Source organism: Camponotus floridanus, unplaced genomic scaffold (genome assembly GCF_003227725.1).
Source record: "Camponotus floridanus strain SB8 unplaced genomic scaffold, Cflo_v7.5 scaffold26, whole genome shotgun sequence".
NCBI classification, from domain to species: Eukaryota; Metazoa; Arthropoda; class Insecta; order Hymenoptera; family Formicidae; genus Camponotus; species Camponotus floridanus.
Window position 1 is genome coordinate 658,693 of NW_020229392.1, and position 21,949 is coordinate 680,641.

Consider the following 21,949-nt stretch of genomic DNA (forward strand, 5'->3'; position numbering starts at 1 on the left):
ATTCACTTCACGAATATCACGAGTAACGTATCGTGACCTTTTGCCATTCAGTCCTCCGACCATTGACGAGCATATATATTTCGCAATCTGTTTGTCCGCGCGCGAAGAATTCCATGCCCCTAAATACGACGGAGAGGACTTTTATGTAAATCGTTGTGTCTGCAATATATTATAAATGTGATTCTGCGAAACAACTCTACAACAGTCTCAAACCTTGATCTTATCGCGCGCGTATCTTTCATCGCGTTCGTAATGACCGTCGTCGACATAAGTTTCAAGTTACGAGAGAACAATTAGACGCGCCGACTTTAGCGTCGAAAGGAACAAATTGACTTTGGAACGATTCCAATAGCGCGAGTCGTACATTCTAATCGAGCGGATTGGAACGAGTTTATATGCGATTTTTCTCACGTCCTTGCGCGCTCAAGTCCAAGGAAATTGTATAACAGCGTCTTGTAAAGTTTATGATCTCGCGACGACTTTTAAAATCCTTCCGATCGTGAAATAGATCACTCAAGTAACGCGCGGCTTCGTGCCAAGATTGAAAAAAAATAATGATCAACGAGTTGCATATTGTAATACTGTGAAAAACGATTACTAATTCGATGAATATTGCATGGAATTTTATGAATATTTTATAAATAAAGGACACAGTCGATAATATATATATTTACACATTATAAAATTGCGGAATTCTATTGATTTCGTTGTTATAATTATGCATGTTATATCATTACAGTTGCAGTGATGCAATATTTACTCAAATATTCAGGAAAAATAATTATTCGATAACGCCCGTATCGCTTTTTTCATAGGAATTTTATTTTCGTAAGAATAATGTTTCATGATATCGTAAAAATAGCAGAATATCGTTATAATAAACTTTCGACAGATTGATTAATTACAGATATATAGATAGTACAGATATAAATAATACAGATATTAAATTTAACATAAGTCTTCAATTTAATTATTATACTTTTCTGTTTTATTTATTATAGGAATCATTTATATGTACAAGATCAATTTTGTAACAAAATATATATTGTTTTATCTCTATTCATTATAATAAAATTTTCTCGATGATATTGTATGTTTACATAATTTTTTCGCAAATATTATATATTTTTTATCATTGCAATTATCTTTGAAATATTATAAGCTAAGAGAATAATTTAAAAATCTTATAAGAATAAATTTTTATAAAAGGATAATAATATAAAATTTTTTATGCGATACTGGTATTTATCGAATAATTAAATTAAATAAAAGTGTGTTGCTTCTGTATCTTACACGTTTATTGTGATTTTTATTAAGAGAGGAAACATCTCAAAATCTTTCGATATGCTTACGCGTTAATTAGATCATATCACGTAACGGATTGAAAAATAATTATCTCGCGAAGAAAATCGGAGACGAAACGAATGCTTTTTAATTAAATCATGCTCTATTGTGACAATTCTTACTTGCAAAAAACTAGTAGATTAGAAACACTTGTGTCAAAATCTTGGTTAGCATAGTCGTAAATTTCATTCGCCCGTAATTAATATTTAACAGTTGGTGTGTGAAATTGGGCGAATCAAATAAAAAATACTATGTAAAATGGAGCTAATTAACATTGTGGCATTGTCTTTTATTTTTTTAATAATATAGTATTAATGTTAGTGTTTTATTAAAAATATACCGTATATCAAAATATATGATGCTCTATCAGAGAATATAAATATATTCAATTATAATGCGAAATTATAATAATATTGTCGAATGTAAGATTTCTTATCAAGAATCCAATTGAATAGAGATATATTTTAAATATATCGATTATTATTATTTCAATTTATTTTTTTCTGTGTGATATAGTTGCAAGTTCAGAAAGAATAAATATAAAAAAAAACTTTATTTGAACTGAGTATACATATATTTTAGAATTGAGTATACATATATAATGTATTATAAAATAATAAATCTTGATTTGCGTTATCTTAATGGAAACCTTCCTTATTTAAATATATAAATAAATCTTTAAAAATATGTTACATATTTTCATCTAATTTATTTTCGACTCATTTTGTTTGTAAGTGTGAAAATATTTAAAGTAATATTGAATTATTCATGATAAAATTTACATAAGTAATTTATTTAGGGCAACATCTAAATTCAAATTCTTTGTAATAACTATGTTAAATAGCTTAATTAAATTGAAAATAAATTATAGTGAAACAAAACTGTCAGTTATTTACAGAATAATTTTTTTAAGAGAGACAGAGAGAATATTTTACATATTATTTATATATAATATTTTAACATTTTAAATCGAGAGAAAATCATATACAATAAAGTTTTCTAAATATTACAAATAAATATTACACAGAGATTGTAATAAGAGAATTTAATAACATTGACGAATAAATTGTAATTATAATGTGTTTATAAATGTAACAATTACACAAATATACGTACGATTACATCCGTTATAGATAAAATATAATATACCTATATCTTTTTTGTTTCAGAGAAGAAGCGTCCATTTCATTATCACATGAAACGAAGAGAGATAGCGAATTGCAAAAAAATTATTTCTTGATCTGTGCGCAAAACTTTGCGATCCATATCCTTTTACGTGTATTCGTCGTCGGAGCATTTATTCTTTCAAAAAGTTTGATGTTGGAAAACTATCACACTGCTCCTTTGTATCCACGGAATTCAACACGCGCAATGTAACATTGTACAACGGGCTTAAAGTTCTGATCTCCAAAGACCGATTGGTTCTATCAGAGACAACTCAAGAGCTTTCTCGATTCCACTCTCAAAAAGACTATCACGATTCAATGAGACGATTGCGTGGACGTATCCAGAATCCCGCGATCCATGCTTCTCTATCAAACTCAATCGTCGCGCTTAGATCGATTGACTCTACTGAAGAAACATCACGAGGAATTGCACACCTCATAGTCGTCCTAGACGTTAAGATCGAACTGCGATAACCAGCACAATCAAGATTCGATCACGATCGCTGAATCATCCACCTTCAGAGTCTGGATTCCGTTTGGTATCTGCGTTCTTTCCAAGAAAGACTTCGCGATCGCTCGTTCACTCGTGTGAGAGTAATCATTATCGGCACGCGTTTCGGTAAATCTCTCTATTATTACTCGTATACGCGATATACTGTATATTTTAACGGCGAGTGCGCGTTTATACCAAGTAACAGGTTCGTTTTAATCATCGATGAACGTGATTCGGTGTCAAGAAAGTGAAGCTCTAATTAACTCGTGTGTGGCGGTCACGTTGTCTACGTGCCACATTGCCTAGGCGGCAGATCGCCCATTTAGAAGACCGAACCGAAGAGGCGGCCAGCTGTTAATCGGCAGCCACCGCGGTGGACATGATTATTTCAAAGGATCTGTTCCTCCTTGGCGACCAGGATTATCTGCGCCTTCCCGTTAACGAGAAGCGCCAGCAACGGGCAATGGGCCGGCCGATCATCAATGCTCCCAGGTAAGAACCAGCTGTGATTCTTATGTTCATTTTCATTTCAAATGCTGGAAAGGCGCGCCTGAAAATAAAAGTAAAAGAGTTCTAGCGATACTTTTCAATTTCTCGGATAGAAATTTTCTAAGTGTCTATGCAAGATAAAAATTTATCTAAAATATTTGGTATTTTTTGTTTAAAGTCCAAGATATGGTTTCACGAGAAAATTTTATCGAGAAATATTAAATGACTCATCAATATTTTGTATAAAATTTATGTATTTTAAAATAATTGATTAAAAAATTTTATCCATTTTTAAATTATTTTGTCAAATGAAAAAAATTAGTATATCCTTGAAAATTCTCATTTTTAAATTATTTTAAATGGAAAACTCTTTTAGAATTTTTTTTAATATATCACAAAATCTCTAAAACTCTTTTTACGAGAGCAGGCAAATTCTACAAGTTATATTAAATTTGGAAAAATAGGATACTAATTTTACAAAAGTTCTGATATGTGTCTTTGACACATCAAAAAATCTTTCGATATATATATAAAGATATATACAGTCTGATATTGATAATTGATAAAACATAGGCAATCGAAAGTTAAATGATTTAATAGTATATATTGGTTTGAATTATTAGTATAATTGAATATAATTGAATTAGTATAATGAAATTATTCTTTTTCGCTTTCGACTTTATTAAATAATCTGACCCTGCATACGTATGCACGCGATTAAATCCAGAATAAATATGGGACGTCTATAAAAGATATAATTTAGATTTTTGAACAAATACTATTATAATTGTAAATTAAAAAATACGAATTTGATACCTGCCCATAAAATGATATTTCTCCTTTATGATCTCGTTGTGCTAGGAAGAAAGATTTGTTGTTCAGTATATACAGAATAATACTCGCATATGTACACTTTTAGCGCATAGTCATTGATTCGCGAAATATCCATTGGTTGATTTTCTATTAGACGGTTTCTTTCATCGCGCAAAAGCAAGTGGAAACGTTCAAACATGTCGAGCGCACGCGAGATGCGTTAAAAACACGATGTTTGCACGGTGTGTCGAGATCTAGAGATTTATGCCGCGACTAATCGATTCGTCGCGCTATTATGAGCTTTACGATTTTTACAAGAAAAGTGTGTTGAGCTACGCGTCGAATATCCATCGCTCCGTTTCCTCCTCCGATCGATATGATTTTAATGTTATTATTACTCACGTATGTATATATATTACTGATAACAGTGCCTGGCGAATCTTATCGCGGTCATGTTACTTAGGTAAGAGGATCAATGATCAATAATATACGCGCATTCATGCATGTATAAATAATATGCCAATTTTTATCACATCGAGTAAAATCTGACCATCGATCAATGGATCTTCCGCAAAATTCGCGCGAGATAATATGCATTATCTGAAAAATATTGTCCGTTTCATTGAACGATATTTTTATATCGGCGCGAGAGACACGTGCGAGACACATTACGTTCGCATTTTGAATATGTAAACACGCGAGTGCAACGATAAAGTGTTTAATCCTTTAACTTTTGCATTCGTGAATTATTCATAATCGCGAGATAAAATATTGGGACGCTGTTACATGATTATCATAATGAGATTTAATTATTCATGTATTTAAGAGCTACAATGATTAATTATAATTACTCCTAATTATTTGCAATATTTACATCGGAAAGGAAATGGCTAATTCGTTTCGTGTCTCGACAACGTAAAATTTGGATAACATCGCGAAACGCAGATTTCGAGGCAAGTTTTTTTCTTTCTTTTTTTTACTCATACAGAGAAGAAGAGAAGCACACACGAGACGCACGATTCACGACGCTGTTTGCCTCTCGTGTCGACGAAAATTATGTCGCGGAGCGAAAATAGGGAGACATTCCCTTGCGCGACGCGTGCGATCTTATTTACTTGTAACCTAGAAACGTTCGCGATCGAAAGAAAAATCGGTAGATTTCTCCCGCGGAGAAAAATCGAGTCTTCCGCCTGGAGATGAAACTGTTCCAGTTTCCCATGCGTGACCCACTGTTAAGGACTCGTGCGCCTCTCTCGCGATACATTGCTCTCTTATGCACAATCTCAGTCGCGCACGCATTCGCCGCCTCTCGAACCGAGGCATATCCCTCCCTTCGTCCAAGACGGATTTCTTATTTTGCTCGCGTCGATTTTCTAATCGCAGCCTGTTAGTGCCGCACAATCTCCAATGTTTCTTGCATCCCGACGATAATTCCTTTTGAATCGAGTCACTCTTTAAGTTCGAAAATATAAAACTGATTGTGAATCTTCCCTCGCTCGCATAAACACACATATCGCCATCGTATGGCTGCGATATAAACAATTGAAAATGGTTAACAATACTCGACATTTCTAGATTTGTACTTGAGTAATACTTTATAATTACACTTTCAATAATTTTTTATAAGTCAATATTTATCTATATTATATAATACACAGAGAGAAAAGAGAGAAAAATATATATACGAAATTATATAATTTATGATGCGAAAGAATGAATACACATATATATTTAACATTTAATATATAAAATATATAAATATATGATAAAATTAAAAGTTTAAATCTTAGGACAATAACATTTTTTAATGCAGAATTTTTATGATTTGTACTGATATACATGAAAGACATTTTTATGGTTATATTGATATGTGTAAAAATAGTAAAAAAATTGTTTAATCTATATAATTTTCTTCTTTCGATAAAATTATAAAGAAACAAAAATTTAAAGTACCTTATGCAATAAACTGTCATATTGCTAACGTACATGATGTACGATATTAATTTGTACCTATCCTATAATTGTGATGTCCTCGACTTGCAACGTGCGAATATCGATTTCAACGACCTCGATCATTAAATTGCATTGAAAAGAAAAAAAGATAGAAAAAGAATTAGAAAGAAAGTCGATATAAATATCTTTTATATCGTATAATGTAAACTTTTATAATGTTTTTCATGTTTTATTCTCAAATTAATTTATTTCTTAAATGTTAAATTTAAATCGTTGAATTAAAAAGTATAAATCACATTTCCCTCATTATATTTAAAAGAATTACGGTATTTCTCCTTTTTTTGTTTATTCAGAAAATTACGATTTGCGATTAATACTCATAATTGAAGCTAGAACATAAGATATATGGAAAAATTATTCCTTCTTACGCATATGTATGAAATTTTTTTCACATAGTTTATTCCTTATTTTAATAATTTTTTATTGATCGACAGTTTTGACGCAATTATAATATATTTTGTGCTACGTACGATTAAGAGTTCTTATTTTCTCGAGTAAAGCTTGCAAGTATACAAGCAATTTACAAGCTATCACAAGTCGACTATCGGGAAACGCATTCTCTTGGCTAACAATAAATAGGCAAGTTTACTCCTGCGTAAAGAATAACGAGAGTATTTCGTTTAAGTGCAGAAGTGGAACGAAAAGTAGGGAAAAAGAAGGAAAACGTGATATCTCACTGTCATCATGTACGGCGAGATGAAATCGAGGACGGTGGCAGACTATGCTATTAAGCAGATTGAATATTACCCTATATTCGGTAGATGTGCAATCAATAGTCTAGAAAAATGCGCTATTCGCCTTCGCAACTATGTGTCCTTGAACAAAACCTATCAGCTTCGCGCGCAATTTGCTACGGAATGATGACGCATATACGTGCTTTACCGTGTTGCATTGTCAAGAAGCTTGTGCACGATTGTCGTTCTCGTAATAATAACATATCGAAGACGAGTTGCGATTTTGTCAATACATCTGAAAAGAAATCAGGGAGAAAAAAGATTTTTTCTTTATTATTATTATTATTATTATTATAGAGTAACATATTTTATCATAAATTTTAAAACTATTTTTATTTGACATTTTTATTAAAAGGAAATTATTAAGTGGTTTCGAACATAATATTTGAACATATATTTTTCATTTTATATCAAAACACCAGAAATTGAATTTACGACGTTAAATTGTATAAATCCCTATGATTTATTTATAACCCGCAATAACATTGTTTGTCGCGTTTGTAAAATCCATTTAGAGTGAAAAATAATATTTACGCAAATGATAAATCATGGAGATACAAACAATAAAATATCAATAAAATATTTTCCGCATGCTATAATCAAAGCATTATAAATATTATTCTTCTATTAAAAGTAGAGTGTCGTGAGTATTTTTTTACTCTTGTGGATACGAGTTTACAATATTTCAATTAATATTAACCTTTAGAGATAGTAGTTCAATATATATCACACTGATAAAGATAAAAATCAGTACACGTGTACTGAAATGAAAATATTTCGTATCGGGAACAAATGATCATACTTAACTTGTAATAGTATGTAATAAACATCTTCAGTGGACTTCGTCGCCCCCGAATCTTCAATCTTAACGCGCGAATATCACACGCTCGTTTGACATGAAGCGTACCGCGTCGCGTTGCGTGCATCGCGTCGCGTTGCGTTGCGTTGCGTCTCGTCGCGTCGCACAAACACGAAGGACGAATCTGCGAGGCAACGGGCGAGGCGAACGCATGAACTACGAGGAATGCGAATGGCTTGATCAAGCCCGTTTAAAACGAAGCGCTCCCCTCGTCGCGAGCCGACGTCGCTGACCTGCCTCACGCGAGTCGTTCTACTGTGTCTTCTCGTTCTTCCGTAGAAAGACAGCGAGTGAATATATATAAGGCGTACACTCTTCCTAAATTGGCCGCGCTTAAAAGGAAAAAAAAGGGGAGAGTGTCAAGGCTGATTTTCGAACTGTAAATAAGAAAATAACCTGAGTGTGTTAGACAATTAAGAGTGCAGTCACATTATGCGTTTAATTTTTTCTCAGTGAAAAACTTCAATTAAGAAATTATGTATTCGGAGTTTAAACCAATTTTTTAAATAAATAAATTTTATTTTTCTCGTGATCTTGAAATTAATCTTGTCAAATTTTTAGAAAATTGTTAAAACATTATTGCACCGAGCTCTTTCACATTTCAGGTTATATTTGTTACATTTTATGTGTGTGTAAAATCTTACAAGTCAAAATTGAAGCATTCCTCATCAAGGTTATTGCCATAGGAAGAAATTTTAATTGAATTGTTTTGTCTCACATGTACACATATGCAACTTTTTATTTATACTAATTCTAATAATTCTGTAATATTTTATACATGTGTGTGTATGTAAACTGCCTGAGAGAGTTTGTTAAAAAACACGCAATAAAGTAGTATTATCTTGACAATTATGTCTTGATAATGTTGAGAAATAGTGATACTTAAATGTATAAAATAAATTCTAATGGCGCAAAATATATTTTACACTGCTCCCGTAACAGCTGTAGCTTATCTTCACAAAGTTTATGATATATAACAAAAATTGCGAATACACGTGAAAACACGGTACATTTTAATTTCTATCACATATATTTACATATTTTTGTATAGTTCTATATCTTAATATATCTATATATTTCTCGATAAATAGAAATGCAAGTTACACCAGTTATCACGAGTTATCTGCGATGAACGCGATAGGGAGGATGGTCGCTTTAACCTTGCTTACGAAGGGCACGAATGTCCGAGGCTGACTTTGAAAGGAATGCAAATGTGTCTCGGCTTAAGATAAATCACGAGGGGTGGAATACGAGCGAAGCGAAGCGAGGGGAAAGTCGCTTTCTGTACAAATTTTTTATTCGATGAGATGCGCGATCATTATACAGCAGTTTATGATTAATAACTCACTTAGGAGGGGACACGCGGATATAGCTATGCATACTTATGCGAAGTTGCATGGCAACGTGAGAAGTTCCGATGAAGTTCATCGTGTCACATTTCATATGTCACTTACATGCGTAGATGGTGAGGTATTTTTTCTACTTTATAGATGTAATAAAAAATATATAGCATGAATCATAAACGAACGGAAAAGGTATAAAGAAAAATTTTATTATAATTGGTATAGAAGGAATAAAATAATATAAAAATAAAAAAATATTTTTTGAAAATTCGCTAATTTCTTATCGTGTATATTTTTTTAAATTATATTAGAGTAATAATACAGGGATAATCGATTGAAATTTTTGATTGTGCATATACATACATTATACCTGCACGACTTAAAATAATTGCTTTTGTCCTAAGAAACAATAATGATATTGTGAATTTAACATGCATCGCTGATCGCAATCGAAAAATCGCGCTTTCGCTCTCGAGAGAGGAGACAATGTTCGCTTTGTAAAACCTCGGAGTGTCTTCCGCGAGAAAGAATTTAAATTCGATCCTTCTGCTTTAAGAAGAAACACGAGATGCCTAGCGAGCGTGACGCTGACCTACCTCACGCGAGAAACGGCTTTCGGAGGCGCGCGCGCTTATTATCTATCGCGTTGTTATAGCGGCTTGTCCTCTCTTCCATTTCGAGTTCGTAAGGAGCAAGAAAGAGAAAGAGAGAGAAAGGGAGAGGAGAGATAGAGCCAAGGACGTTCCGTATGGGCCGGACGACGGGGCCGGAAATCACGTTCTCTCCCGACTGTTAAACGCGGCCCGTAAGCCGAATTGAAAGAAGCGCACACCGCTGTTATGTACTTTAGATTTAGTGGCCAATTTTACCGGGCGCACTTATTACCGACCATGTGCTGCGATTATGGTTTCGCCAAGGGACATGCTCCGAGCCGGCATTAGGGCAATAACAAAGGCGGCTCACGCTTGTTGTAATAAATTTGCAGTTGCAGCACTGTTTGTCCGCTAGTGTTTTAAAGGGAAGGAAAGAGGGCGAAGATTGTATGTATTTAACTTGAGGTGTGAGAGTACATAACGGAATTTAAACCTCTTTCTGTTTTTATTATATCAATAATAATCTTTCAAACCTATAAAGCATTTGTAATAAAATAAACGATATTATTCTGTCGCTTATGCATTTAAACAAAATATTTATTTTGCAAATTTATCTTTTGCAAATTTATCTCTATAATTTATGTGGCAAAAAATCTAGAAATAATTATATATTTTAATTTTCCGAATTATTAATATAGAATATTATTAATATAGAATTATTATTAATTATTAATAATATAGAATTATTAATATAGAATTCAAATTCAATGATTAGATTAATGAGATTTCTGATTCAATTTCTTTGTACAAATATGTAAATATGTATGTTAAATTTTGTTATTTATGTTTGATTTATATTTTTATACATGAATTCTTTGAAGAATTTTTATTTTCAAACTACATTTCCTGCATATATTTTATACAAAGTTTATTATATAAATATTATAATTCGAATGGAAAGAACAAAACGAAAAGATTATTTTCGTGTAAGAAGAAGAAGAAAAAAAGAGAAGAGAGAGAAGATCTAAAATGAGCAATCTCTTAAATGAGCAAATGAAAAATAGAAGGAAGACACGAGATAAATGGTTAGTCACATTCGTTCGCTTTTATATTTATACGTGCTTACATCATAAACATATATATATATATATATATATATATATATATATATATATATAAGGTGTAACTAAAAAATTTTTATTTTTCTCAATCATGAGATTTCTGATTAATTCATAATATTTTATATAAAACGAATTGTACGCTATTTTTTCGGCAAGTTATTTCCAAGTTGAACTGTAATTTAAAGTTATGTCAAGATATAATTTACTCAAAAATAAATTAAGGACTAAGATTTGATCATTTTATTGCTTCAAAGAAGTTGAAGTTTAACACATCGATTTTCGATCATTCATAGCTCTTGTAACAAAAGAGGCTGTCGATATCACATTTTTATTAAGAAGAAGTCAATTCTGAAATAATCGGAGATTTTTTTACACGAAAGAAATGACGAACAGATAACTCTCCGCGACACTCTGTATTATACGGTTACAAACGCGTTGCAGTGGCTCCTTTGTTATCGCTCTTGTTGCCGTCCCAGTTTCTTCGCTCCGATACACGCAACGCGTTTCAATACGAAGTACTGCACAATACTATTTGCTTTGAGTCTGCTCTTTGCTGAAACAATGGTACGATTTGTGTCTTCGCGTCCTTGTTAAACCGATTAAGTCAACTTTGAGAAAGTGGCGGTTTGCCACTTCGATCTGATACACATTCGATCCTGTTGCAAGTGGTTTTAAAAACGAATGGCATAATAATCTTAACATAAATGATTAAAAAATTCAAAGTGCATTAAAAAATCCATACTGCATTTTTTTATCTCAAGCCACTTTAAATTAAGATAGAAATTAATACATATAAAATTAATGTGTAGATATTTGCATTTTACGTTATTACGAATTAATTTGTAAATTTCCGTCCCATATTGTAATGTTTAATTATTTATATTTCAATAATGATAATATGAAAGGCTATTTGCTTAGTCATTCTCAAAATAGATTTTTTATTACATTTATTTTTGAAATTTCATCTGTAATTTGTATTATTATAATATTGATAATATTTTTTGGTCTTTTTAAATATTATTAAACGCCTGCTATTACATGATTTGCTACATTTGACAGAAAAATGTTGAAGTCAAGATATGATATGCGAGGATAAAAAAGAAACGTTGGAAACCTCCGCTTCTCCTTCGATTATCTCTATCTATAGAGCTCTCTTTCTCTCTCTCTCTCTTTCTCTCTCTCTCTCTCTCTATCTATCTATCTATCTCTCTGTGTCTATAACGATAGCGTCAAGATCGCAGTTCTTTCAGAGAAGAGAAGACAGTCGACTGGTACGAGAGAAGACACCCTCCGCGGTAACTGCTCTTGCGCCGGAGACCGCTTCGCATCCGTACAGAAATAGCCTTAGGAGCCCGACGACTACGCACGCCGAGACGCATATTATGTAGCGGTACCGCACTCGAGAATGCGATTATTTTCTCGCGATCGTTGATAGCCGTGCGCAATCCCCCTCTCTGCGTCTCTGCGACAGAAAATCAAACATTCCGCCTACTTTGCTCGTCTTTGAAAACAATGCGATGTCTTGACGCATCCTGGCCTCTCGATGCAGAGAGAAAAGGGAGAAAAGTTTAATTAAATTTTAATTATTACGATTAAATTCGAATTTTAAAACCGTAGCTAAAGAAGTGGAAATTTTCCTAATGAATCAAATTAGTACAAATTGAAAAAAAAAATATATATATATATATACACAAATACTAACATCTTAAAAAAATGAACGTCTAGACACGATGTGCAATTTATAACTCTTATAATAGCAAAGATTGGAAAATTGACCGCTATAACAATGTAAATGAAATATCTAAAGTGCTTTGAAAGAGAAGTAAACATCGCAAATAAAACATTTTTCTCATTTTGAAATAATGAGAAAATTATCGTATATTCTTACGTTTTAATTATCATTCTCATCACGCCCATGTTAAAAATATGAAAACTTTCGATTTGGCATTCTGAGGTCGGGATGCATCTCGTGTAGTACGGTATTCCCCGACTAGTTCTTGAAAAGCTGTCCAGCTGGAGGCAATAAACATTCTTGCTGACACGATTATTGCAGCCACGCCGACAGGATCTATTAAAAGTCGTGTCGATGATGCGTGTTGTAGGCGCCCCGATCGTAAAAACTTTGTTTACGAGGGCGAAGATACGAGCGGTCGCAAACTCATTAGACTTCGAGCCTGCTCTTAAGACGAGGCAGATGCATTCCGCAAAAGGCAAATTTATTTTTCGCTGATAAGTCTGCACCGACCAGCCAATCAAGCGATCAGCGAATATTTTGTCGATCGAAAAAACAAATTCTTTTACTGTATCCTAAAACTTTTATTCAATTGATTGATTTAAATGCAAAACGAAATCGTTTTTATAAATGAAAACGATTAATTTCGTTATATTATTCACATTTCTTTGACTTATTTAGAATCTTTAGTTATGTTCGTCGTTTTTGCATCGCATATGTTATAGATATCCCGACTAAGGAGTTTGTGTGACCTTATATTACTTATCAAAAAATGTTATATTACTCATCAAAAATGTTTATATTTTTATTTAAGAAGACAGGTCAAACAGCTGTACAGGAAATTATGAGGAAAAATATTAAGTATCTCGTGTAAAATATTTCAAACAATTATTCAATATTAAAACATAAATATAATGAAGAAAAATTTAATTTAATTCAATTTTTCCATTGATAAATTAAGTTAAAATTAGATTTAATTTAATTATTAATTTTTCGAAAAATTAATCACTGGAAATATAAAATTGTAATAAAGTTTGAAGCACATAGACATTCTTGCATTTACATAAATTTATATTATTATATTTTGATGTAGACGGTTATTACATTTGATCATAAAAGAATCTGCTAAATTTAAACAAAGTCCAAATAAAGTCTTTTATCATTTAGCATATTTAACGATCATCATTGGCGGACTTAAGAGATGGCCGTCGTGATCGGCAAATCCGATATAGAATAACGAGGGCGAAAACGAGCGGAGGTGAAGGGGTAGAGAAATGATAGAATTTAATGTCGACGGCGCGCCGTTTGATAAGATGGGCAATATATATATATGTGCAATCATTGTGGTCATCGAGTCGTTAGTCGCTACTACCGCGTCGCACTGACCTTTAAGCGCGGGGGTCAATTCTGGTTGTGTTCCTTCGTCCGTGTCACGTACTTATGTGGTGATTTTCTCATGATGCGTCGTAATTGACGCGCCTACCTCAATTTCGTCACACTTTCGCCGGATGCGATTTTCGTGGCGTGTCTCGCGATGCGTGTCTATTAAATGCACGGATTTAAATCAATGTAATTTTTTCGATATAATCGCGATTTCATTATACGCTCTGATTATGCGAAACATATATGTAAAATGCGACATTTTTTATATTTGTATAATCCCAGATTTATAACTTTCATAAGAACGACAGTCGATATTGATATAATTTCAGATAAATTTTATATATATAAAAAGAGATACATATATTACTAATATATTATAGAAGATAATTTCTAATAAATTCGCGAAACAATTACACTAAGAAAAAATCTCCTTTAATTATTCGAGAATATTCAGGATTTTTTAATATTTCTCTTATATATATTTTATTTAATCATTTGGCATTTCACGAATTTCATTAATTTTCTCGAATTTAATCAATTATTTCAGTAGCAATTAAGTGTAATTGATTGGAAAAAGCAAATATAAATCCGAGGCAAAATAACATTTTCAAACTCATATATTTTGGGTGTTTCTCTTGCGAAAACTGAATCAGTTCGGATATGCAATATATACACGAGCAGGTGTAATCGAACTGTATTACTGTACCGGATGCAGAGAATAGTAGAATATTGCGTCGGTACATTATACCCGCATCATTCGTAAATGCAATTCGTCTTCGACGTTTACACATGTTCGCATTTGCTCGTCTCGCGCGCACTTGTCGCATAAGCGCGCATACTATCACGCACGATATATACGAGAAGTGTCGGTATGTCTATATACAAAAGGCGCGCTGTCATACATAGACGTAGAGTGCGTATCTCGTAGGACTCTCACTCTCGGCGGTATTCGCACGCACACGCGCGTAAAAGCTAACACGCTTCTACGTAGAATGAGTCGCGTCTTTGTGTTGGTATCTTCGGTGCACGCGTCCTCCTAATAATTCTTTCTTATTTATAGACATTAGATAAGACTTGCCGCAATGTAAGACGCGATAAATTTACGAAAAAATATCACGTATATTTTGAAGAATCATTATATTTATCACATCTCTTTAATATAAAAAGCGATCAAAGCGATGCAACATATTTGCAGAGATTTTACATTTTGCAAACGTCTTATTCTACTCGTTGCCTGGTATATTTCTCAATTATTTTATCAATTGATCAATCTTATTCTTGATCTTGAATTTTTTATCTCGACAAATTTTTCAAATTTCGATCTTTTTAAATCTTTGATCTTTCCAACGTCGAGTAATTCCGTATCTCTTGTGAAAACTATCGCAGAACAATGGCTGTATGTAACGTATATATTATATAAAACGAGTCATCTGTAACGTCAGCTCATACACCGATCGATGAGCGCTCTTTCTCTCTCGCCCTAGTCCATTAATGTCCAACGCTGTACAGTTCGATGCGTGCATCTGCGTCGTCTGCATTGCCGCTATGACCGTTGGCACTAGAGAGAGGAGGCGGCCAGAGTAGATACAGAGGAGGGAACCTGCGGCAAAGGAGGGCTAGGGGCAGAGGGAATCTATAGGTGGGAGAAAAGGAGGGAAGGAGGACAGAAGGAAAGGACGAGAGGCAGGAAGAGACAGAACGAGATACGAAGTGTCGGTGGCGTCGAGGGGTGGCGAGAGAAGTGGCGATATTCGCCGAGAGAAAGATAAAGGGAAAGAGACAGAGGGAAAGAGAGAGAGACAGAGAGAGAAAGCAAGCATTCGCGGATCGCGAGATAAAGCGAGACGGCGCGACCCGAAAGATCGTTGAACTCGACCAGTGAGCGCAGCAGTCTGTGCTCAATGCGCGGCTGCGTGAATGTGCGCGCGTGCGCGCGAGCGCAACGCGCGCGTGTAGGGCACATCGGTGCATTGATGTACGCGCGATGCGGTATCGCGACCGAGAAGGTGCACGTTGGGAAGAGCAAGAGGAGGAGGAGGATGTTGATGGTGGTGCGATGAGACGGGGGGAGAGCATCGAGAGAGGGAGAGTTGGAGCGATGGAGAGGGAAGCATAAGGCCAGGCCAGTCAGTAACGATGTCATTAGTTTAGTCAGTCAGCGAGTCAACAAGTACGGTCTTTCGCAGACGTTTCAAGTGGGTCCTGTGGGCCTCTCTCTCTTTCTCTCTCTCTCTCTCTCTGCCTTGATCTTTCCCTCCTCTCTCCCCCTGTCCTCTCCTTCTTTCTGCTTTTTATGGGCCCTTCGCGCCGCTGGTCAGCAGAGCCTTCGGGGGATATCGCGATTGACTGACCCCATGCGTCGCGATTGCAGGAACACGCATTACCAAGCATCATGACGATTCAAGTTCGATTCAAGTGTATGTCGCGATCACTTTTCAAGCAACCGATGGAGCGTTCATTTTTTAACGCAGTTTTTAAAGATTCGTCTCTTTACGTTTTCGCTTAATATTTTGCTGAAAATATTACTACTAAAAATATAAAATCTGGAACTAAAAAATTTATATAAGTAATATAATTAGTTATGCTCGTTTGAAATGACTTACTTATTATTTTTGCGCGATACTTTATTGAAATTGATGCTAAATGCTTCTCTAAGCGTTTAAAGTACAATGAGATTTTATATTATATTACACTCATAGAAATATAAATTTTAACAGATTTTTATTATTTTTTATTTTTTCTAAATATTTGATTCAGCAAAATAGATCCACATTAAACATTGAGATTTGAACTCCCCGGATTTGAATCTATATTTAAAAATTGAAATTTAGAAGGAGCAAAATGCACAAGTAATATGGTGCAATTTTATCGATTAAATTATTGGCTTATTTAAAAATCCAAGAAAGCATCAGATTTTAAATTATACAGCTCAAGTTTTATATTAATCATTATGTGCATGCAAAGTCCTAGACATCACAGGCATTTCATATACATACATCACGATGATTACATTATAATCGAGCGGTCTTGTGGAGCGGTGTACCTTTGTCACCGCAGCATTACGTTAACCGCCAATTAAAGTCGCCGTGACGCTGTGGTTAACTCTGCTGCGCAATTTCTTAATCGTACACGTTTTCATGAACAATATACACGCTGTCGTAATAAGGTTTATAGATCGTGTTTCTCTATCTCGTTGAACGACACGCGCGTCGTGAAAAAAAAAAACGCAAGTCGTAAAAAAATCGCGAGTCGGAATCTTACGTTTGTTGAAAACATTTTCATCTGAACGTTCGCGATCTGATGACATCGTCCAGTTACGAGCAACTCTGGCTTCTAACGAGTCATAATTACATGATAATTCATACCCCCCGTTTTCTCTCTGTCAGCTGATTGCGCGGTGTCATCGTAATAAGAAAATTCGCTCCTCGAGATTCTCGCGGGCTCCTCCTCATAATTCATCTGTTCGTCTATGCAGATAATATGCAGATGAGATACTGAGATTCTCGTAGTCGAACTGTCGAAGTAATTTTTCTCATTATCGTTACTCGAAGAGAGTTTGAGAGCGTAATTCGCGATGATACGTGGCGTTAATATGTGCCGTTATTTAGGACGCATATCTGTAACATGTAAGACATTTGGTTGACCTGTTTTCTATTTACGTTCTGAACTGCATTTCGAATTTCATTATAAGATAGAGCCAGAGACTCATTACAACAAAATTTAAGTTTCCCGACCGATGTATCAATATACAGAGTGTGTTAGAATTATAAATCTTTTATTTATGAGCCACTTGATCAACTGAAATTCCGAAGTGAATAAATTTGAGTTGAAGATAAAAAGAGTATACATTTACATTCACCCTAAATAAACTTTTAAAGAAACTGTAAAGAAACTTTTAGTGAATTTTGATGCAAAATAATTTTGTTGTTATAAAATATGATTATTTTTAATCAAAGCATCAAGATGATGTAAAATAATAAAATGAGAAGGATATTTAAATGATCTTCAAGTTTTATTGAACACGCTTTTCTTAGCATTTACTCTTCATTACACCTGCGTCAAATTCACTTTATACTTTCCTGTATTATTTACATATTTCTCTTTGTTACCATTTTATTTTTAATTTTTTACTTTCTCTTTATTGTCATTTTATTTTTCATTTTTTAATTTTTTACAAGTTAAAAAAATTATGTAAAATTCCACATAAATATATTCGTTGCTTTCTATTCTCGATAAATAGCTCGATAGATGAGCAAATTTATCGATAAGAGATTTTCTTCGCGAAATAATAATCGATGAGCGTAAACATCCAAAAAAAAAATACGCGATCCTCCCGATTCTTGCAAATTCGCAAAACCGTTGGACGAAAAATTTATGCGCGCGAGAAAGCGTCGCGTCGAGACAACAATTCTGCGACGCCTGTAGAGCCATATAGGTCGGTAAATTCCGTAGCCGGTTGTTGATTGGAAGTTTCCCAATGCGTTTTCGCGTAACAATAATAACCGCGAGGAGCACGCACAATCCCCGCCGAACGCCGCGCGTTGTGCAACGCTACAACCGCGATGCGCTGCTGCACCCGCCGTTGCACCCATCGCTGCACCATCATCGGCATCACCACCGGCACCGCCGTCACCTCTGCCGTCGCCACCGCCGTCGCCGCCGCCGTCGCCGTCGCTTCCATCGTCGTCGTCGTCGCTAGACGAGAACGCGCGCGCGCGTTCACTCGCTCGCACGGGTGGCGGCAGACGCCTACGTGTGAGTGTTTTATACGCGGGTCAATGACTCGGTCGAGTGCATAGTGCCGCGCACGCGCCGGCATGCATGTGCATATATATATATATGTGTGTGTGTGTGTGTGTGTGTGTGTGTGTGTGTGTGTGCAAAACGACGCGATATTGCGCGCGCGCGCTGCGCAATGCGCATGTAGTGCATTAAATATGTTAATGTATAGCGAGCTCTCCCTTTTCCCCCTTTTCCTTTTCTTTCTTTTTCCCCCTTTTTGACTCGATAGCGCGACTAATATTCCATTGCAGATCCGTAGTATTGCATTTTTGTTCTGGACCGGTACGGTGCATCTGCGAAAAATTCAGAGGCTCGAGATAGAGATACCCGCGTGCTTTTTCTCGCGCGTTATATGTTTTGCAAAGTTGTAAGGTGGAGATAGCATGGATGATTTTTTTCAACTTGCCTCATCTTTAATGTTAATTTCTATTTTCTTTATGAAACAATTATTGGATTCTTTAAATAATCATTTCAATTTTTGTCTTCTTTTCTGTAATGCATCTAATAAATATTGCGTACTTTTATTATTCTTAATTCTATTAAAGTAATTTTTATTCACAGTATCATATTTTTTAGAATGAAGAATTTTATAATTAAAATTGTACAATTTGCAAGATATATCATCGCGTAGAAATAAATAAATTTGTGTAATTTTGTCACTTTTAAATTATAATTTTGAGTCTTTATTCAATTATGTTTTCTCTTTAAATAAGTAATGGTTGAAATGATAATTCAACAACATCCGATTCTTGTACATACACAGTAAAAAATTGTGCGTCCATAAGTTAAAATTTTCTTGTTACAACGTTTTGATTAGTACTTCAATGTAAAATTAACATACAATATACAATCTGTTATTATTTTTATAACGTTTTCATGTGTTATATTTATGTCAACTTTATAACTTAACACTCTAACTTTATAATTTAACATTCTAAGAAAAGTTAAAGTGAGTCTTCAAATAATCTTGAACTTTGACATACAAGAATAATCAAATTTCCTAAAATCAAATGTTTGTATTACAAACAATTTCAGTTAAAATAATTACTATTATATATTAATATCCTAGACATTTCTTACGAGTTATTGTAACTATTTTCTCGTGCAATTTTTAATTAATTTGTATGTTATTTTTACATTACACTTAAAGTCGCAATAACAAAAATAAATGTAAAGTATTGTATCAATTATTTAACATTTTTAGTTTGTCAATAAGTAACATGCGACGAATGAGTTATTTTAACTTAAAATTTAGAATGGACTTTCTGGGAATGTGCGGAAAATGCGGAAAATGTGATAATTAACATTTTATTTTTTTCCTGTGTAATTAGCGACTCTTGCAATTAAAGTGTCAAAACGTTAATATTCGTAAAATTTTATTTTTAATAGTCTCTAAAAATGGCCAATATAATTTCCGAGAAGGAGAGAAAAAGTGGAGTTTTCTAGAGACATACGGGATATTTTATTTTCTCCGAAAGAGATTTCGCTTTCCTTAAGTGTTTAACTTCCCAATTTGTGTTACTTTATATGATGGAACTTTCTGCAGTTTTCGTAGCGTCGCGTGCAGTTAAATTGGTAGAAACCAGATGCTTCTGGATAATAAGAATTTACCGCGTCATTTATTTTGCTTTCCGCTTCGATCCCATTAGAGAGGCGATACACGTTGCCATTAGAACCTACGATGTCCCTGGTATGTGTACCTACCGATGTCCATCGCGTGTATACGCGCAGCATTCGCGCATATACACGGCTCTTATATCACGGTTCAGCGAGCAGTTAATTAAGTTAGATAGTTAATTAGTTCAATAGTACACGCGTAATGCAAGTGCGCGCGGATTCGGTGCGCGATTAAAGCTACCGAAATTCATCATCAATCTTCTCAACGTATTTATGACTCGGGCTCTTGTCGTGGGATTTAAGTGGAATCTAATCGCTTCGCGCTCCGAGCAATCTCATTGGAATTCGATTCCCGTGTTCCATTAACGACTTTCGGGTCATTCGAAAGTAAAATGCGCGCAAAAAAAAAAACGCCAAAGTAATTACGTCGAGCGATACTTTTCGCATTACGTTCTTGAGTTGTTAAATAATAGTTTGTTTGATAAAAACTGTAACGTATAACTTTTAATTGCAATCAATTACCACGTCGGATGCAATCGATATTATGTATGTAATCTATTATGTATTGATACAACACTCGGATATATTGCTTTCATTTTCAAATTAATATGATTCTGAGATATTTTTTGATTATAATAATTAAGTATAATCATTCGTCAATTAAAGAGTCTTCGAGCTTTCAAGTAGGTCGTTTATAATTAAAAAAAAATTCTTAGGGGAATATAGGTCTCGTAACGGCATATACCTTCTCCGAAAACACCTTGAATAGATTAAATTCCAGACTGTCTGTGATGCAATCATGAAGATGAAGGTCGGTATATGTACGGAATTAATAAACCGTTTGTTGGCGATTGCCGTAAGGACATTTATCTCGTAATGTGATTCGTGACATCGAGTAAATTCATTCAATTCGATAGCGTTCAAGTGTTTTATAACGTATGTACGATGTCTAATGAATCTAACTGCTGGAATATACCGTGAAAGGTGAGTGACCTGCTCGAACGTGCCGAGACACATTCGTTGGTCTAACAGTCACAATAAAATTACTGTTAGACTGTTCAAATATGAAAAATATATTGTCTTATTCAGAAAAATCTCGAAACTTTTATTTTACGTATTTTTGGACGAGAGAGATTATATATGAATTTCTCATGCATTCATTTTCGATATGAAAATATATCGTAAAACTTAGTTTGCAAAATTAGCAATGACACATTTCATATAATAAAATGAATACGGAATAATAAATACATTATTATTTTACATATTGATTCAAATTTGACAATTATATTTTCTTAAAATATTATTTTATCATAAAATAAATATACGTGTGCGATAATTGTTTTGTGAAGTATTCCGCAAATAAATGAAAGAAAAACAAAAGAGTTTAAGTGCTATATAAAAAACTTGAGAGAGTTACGATAGAGGAATACTATAATATATTATACGCGATGCCACAATAAAATA

General features: G+C 34.0%; 1 protein-coding gene across 1 annotated transcript in view; it reads left to right on the top strand.

The window, feature by feature from the left end:
* Nucleotides 1-21,949, top strand: part of LOC105257044 (ABC transporter G family member 9) — a 125,708-nt gene that overhangs the window by 4,779 nt on the left and 98,980 nt on the right. Inside the window, exon 2 of the mRNA XM_011267390.3 lies at nt 2,514-3,495. Coding sequence (XP_011265692.1) covers nt 3,383-3,495 — 113 coding nt within the window. The 5' untranslated portion in view covers nt 2,514-3,382. The remainder of the gene's footprint in view (nt 1-2,513; nt 3,496-21,949) is intronic.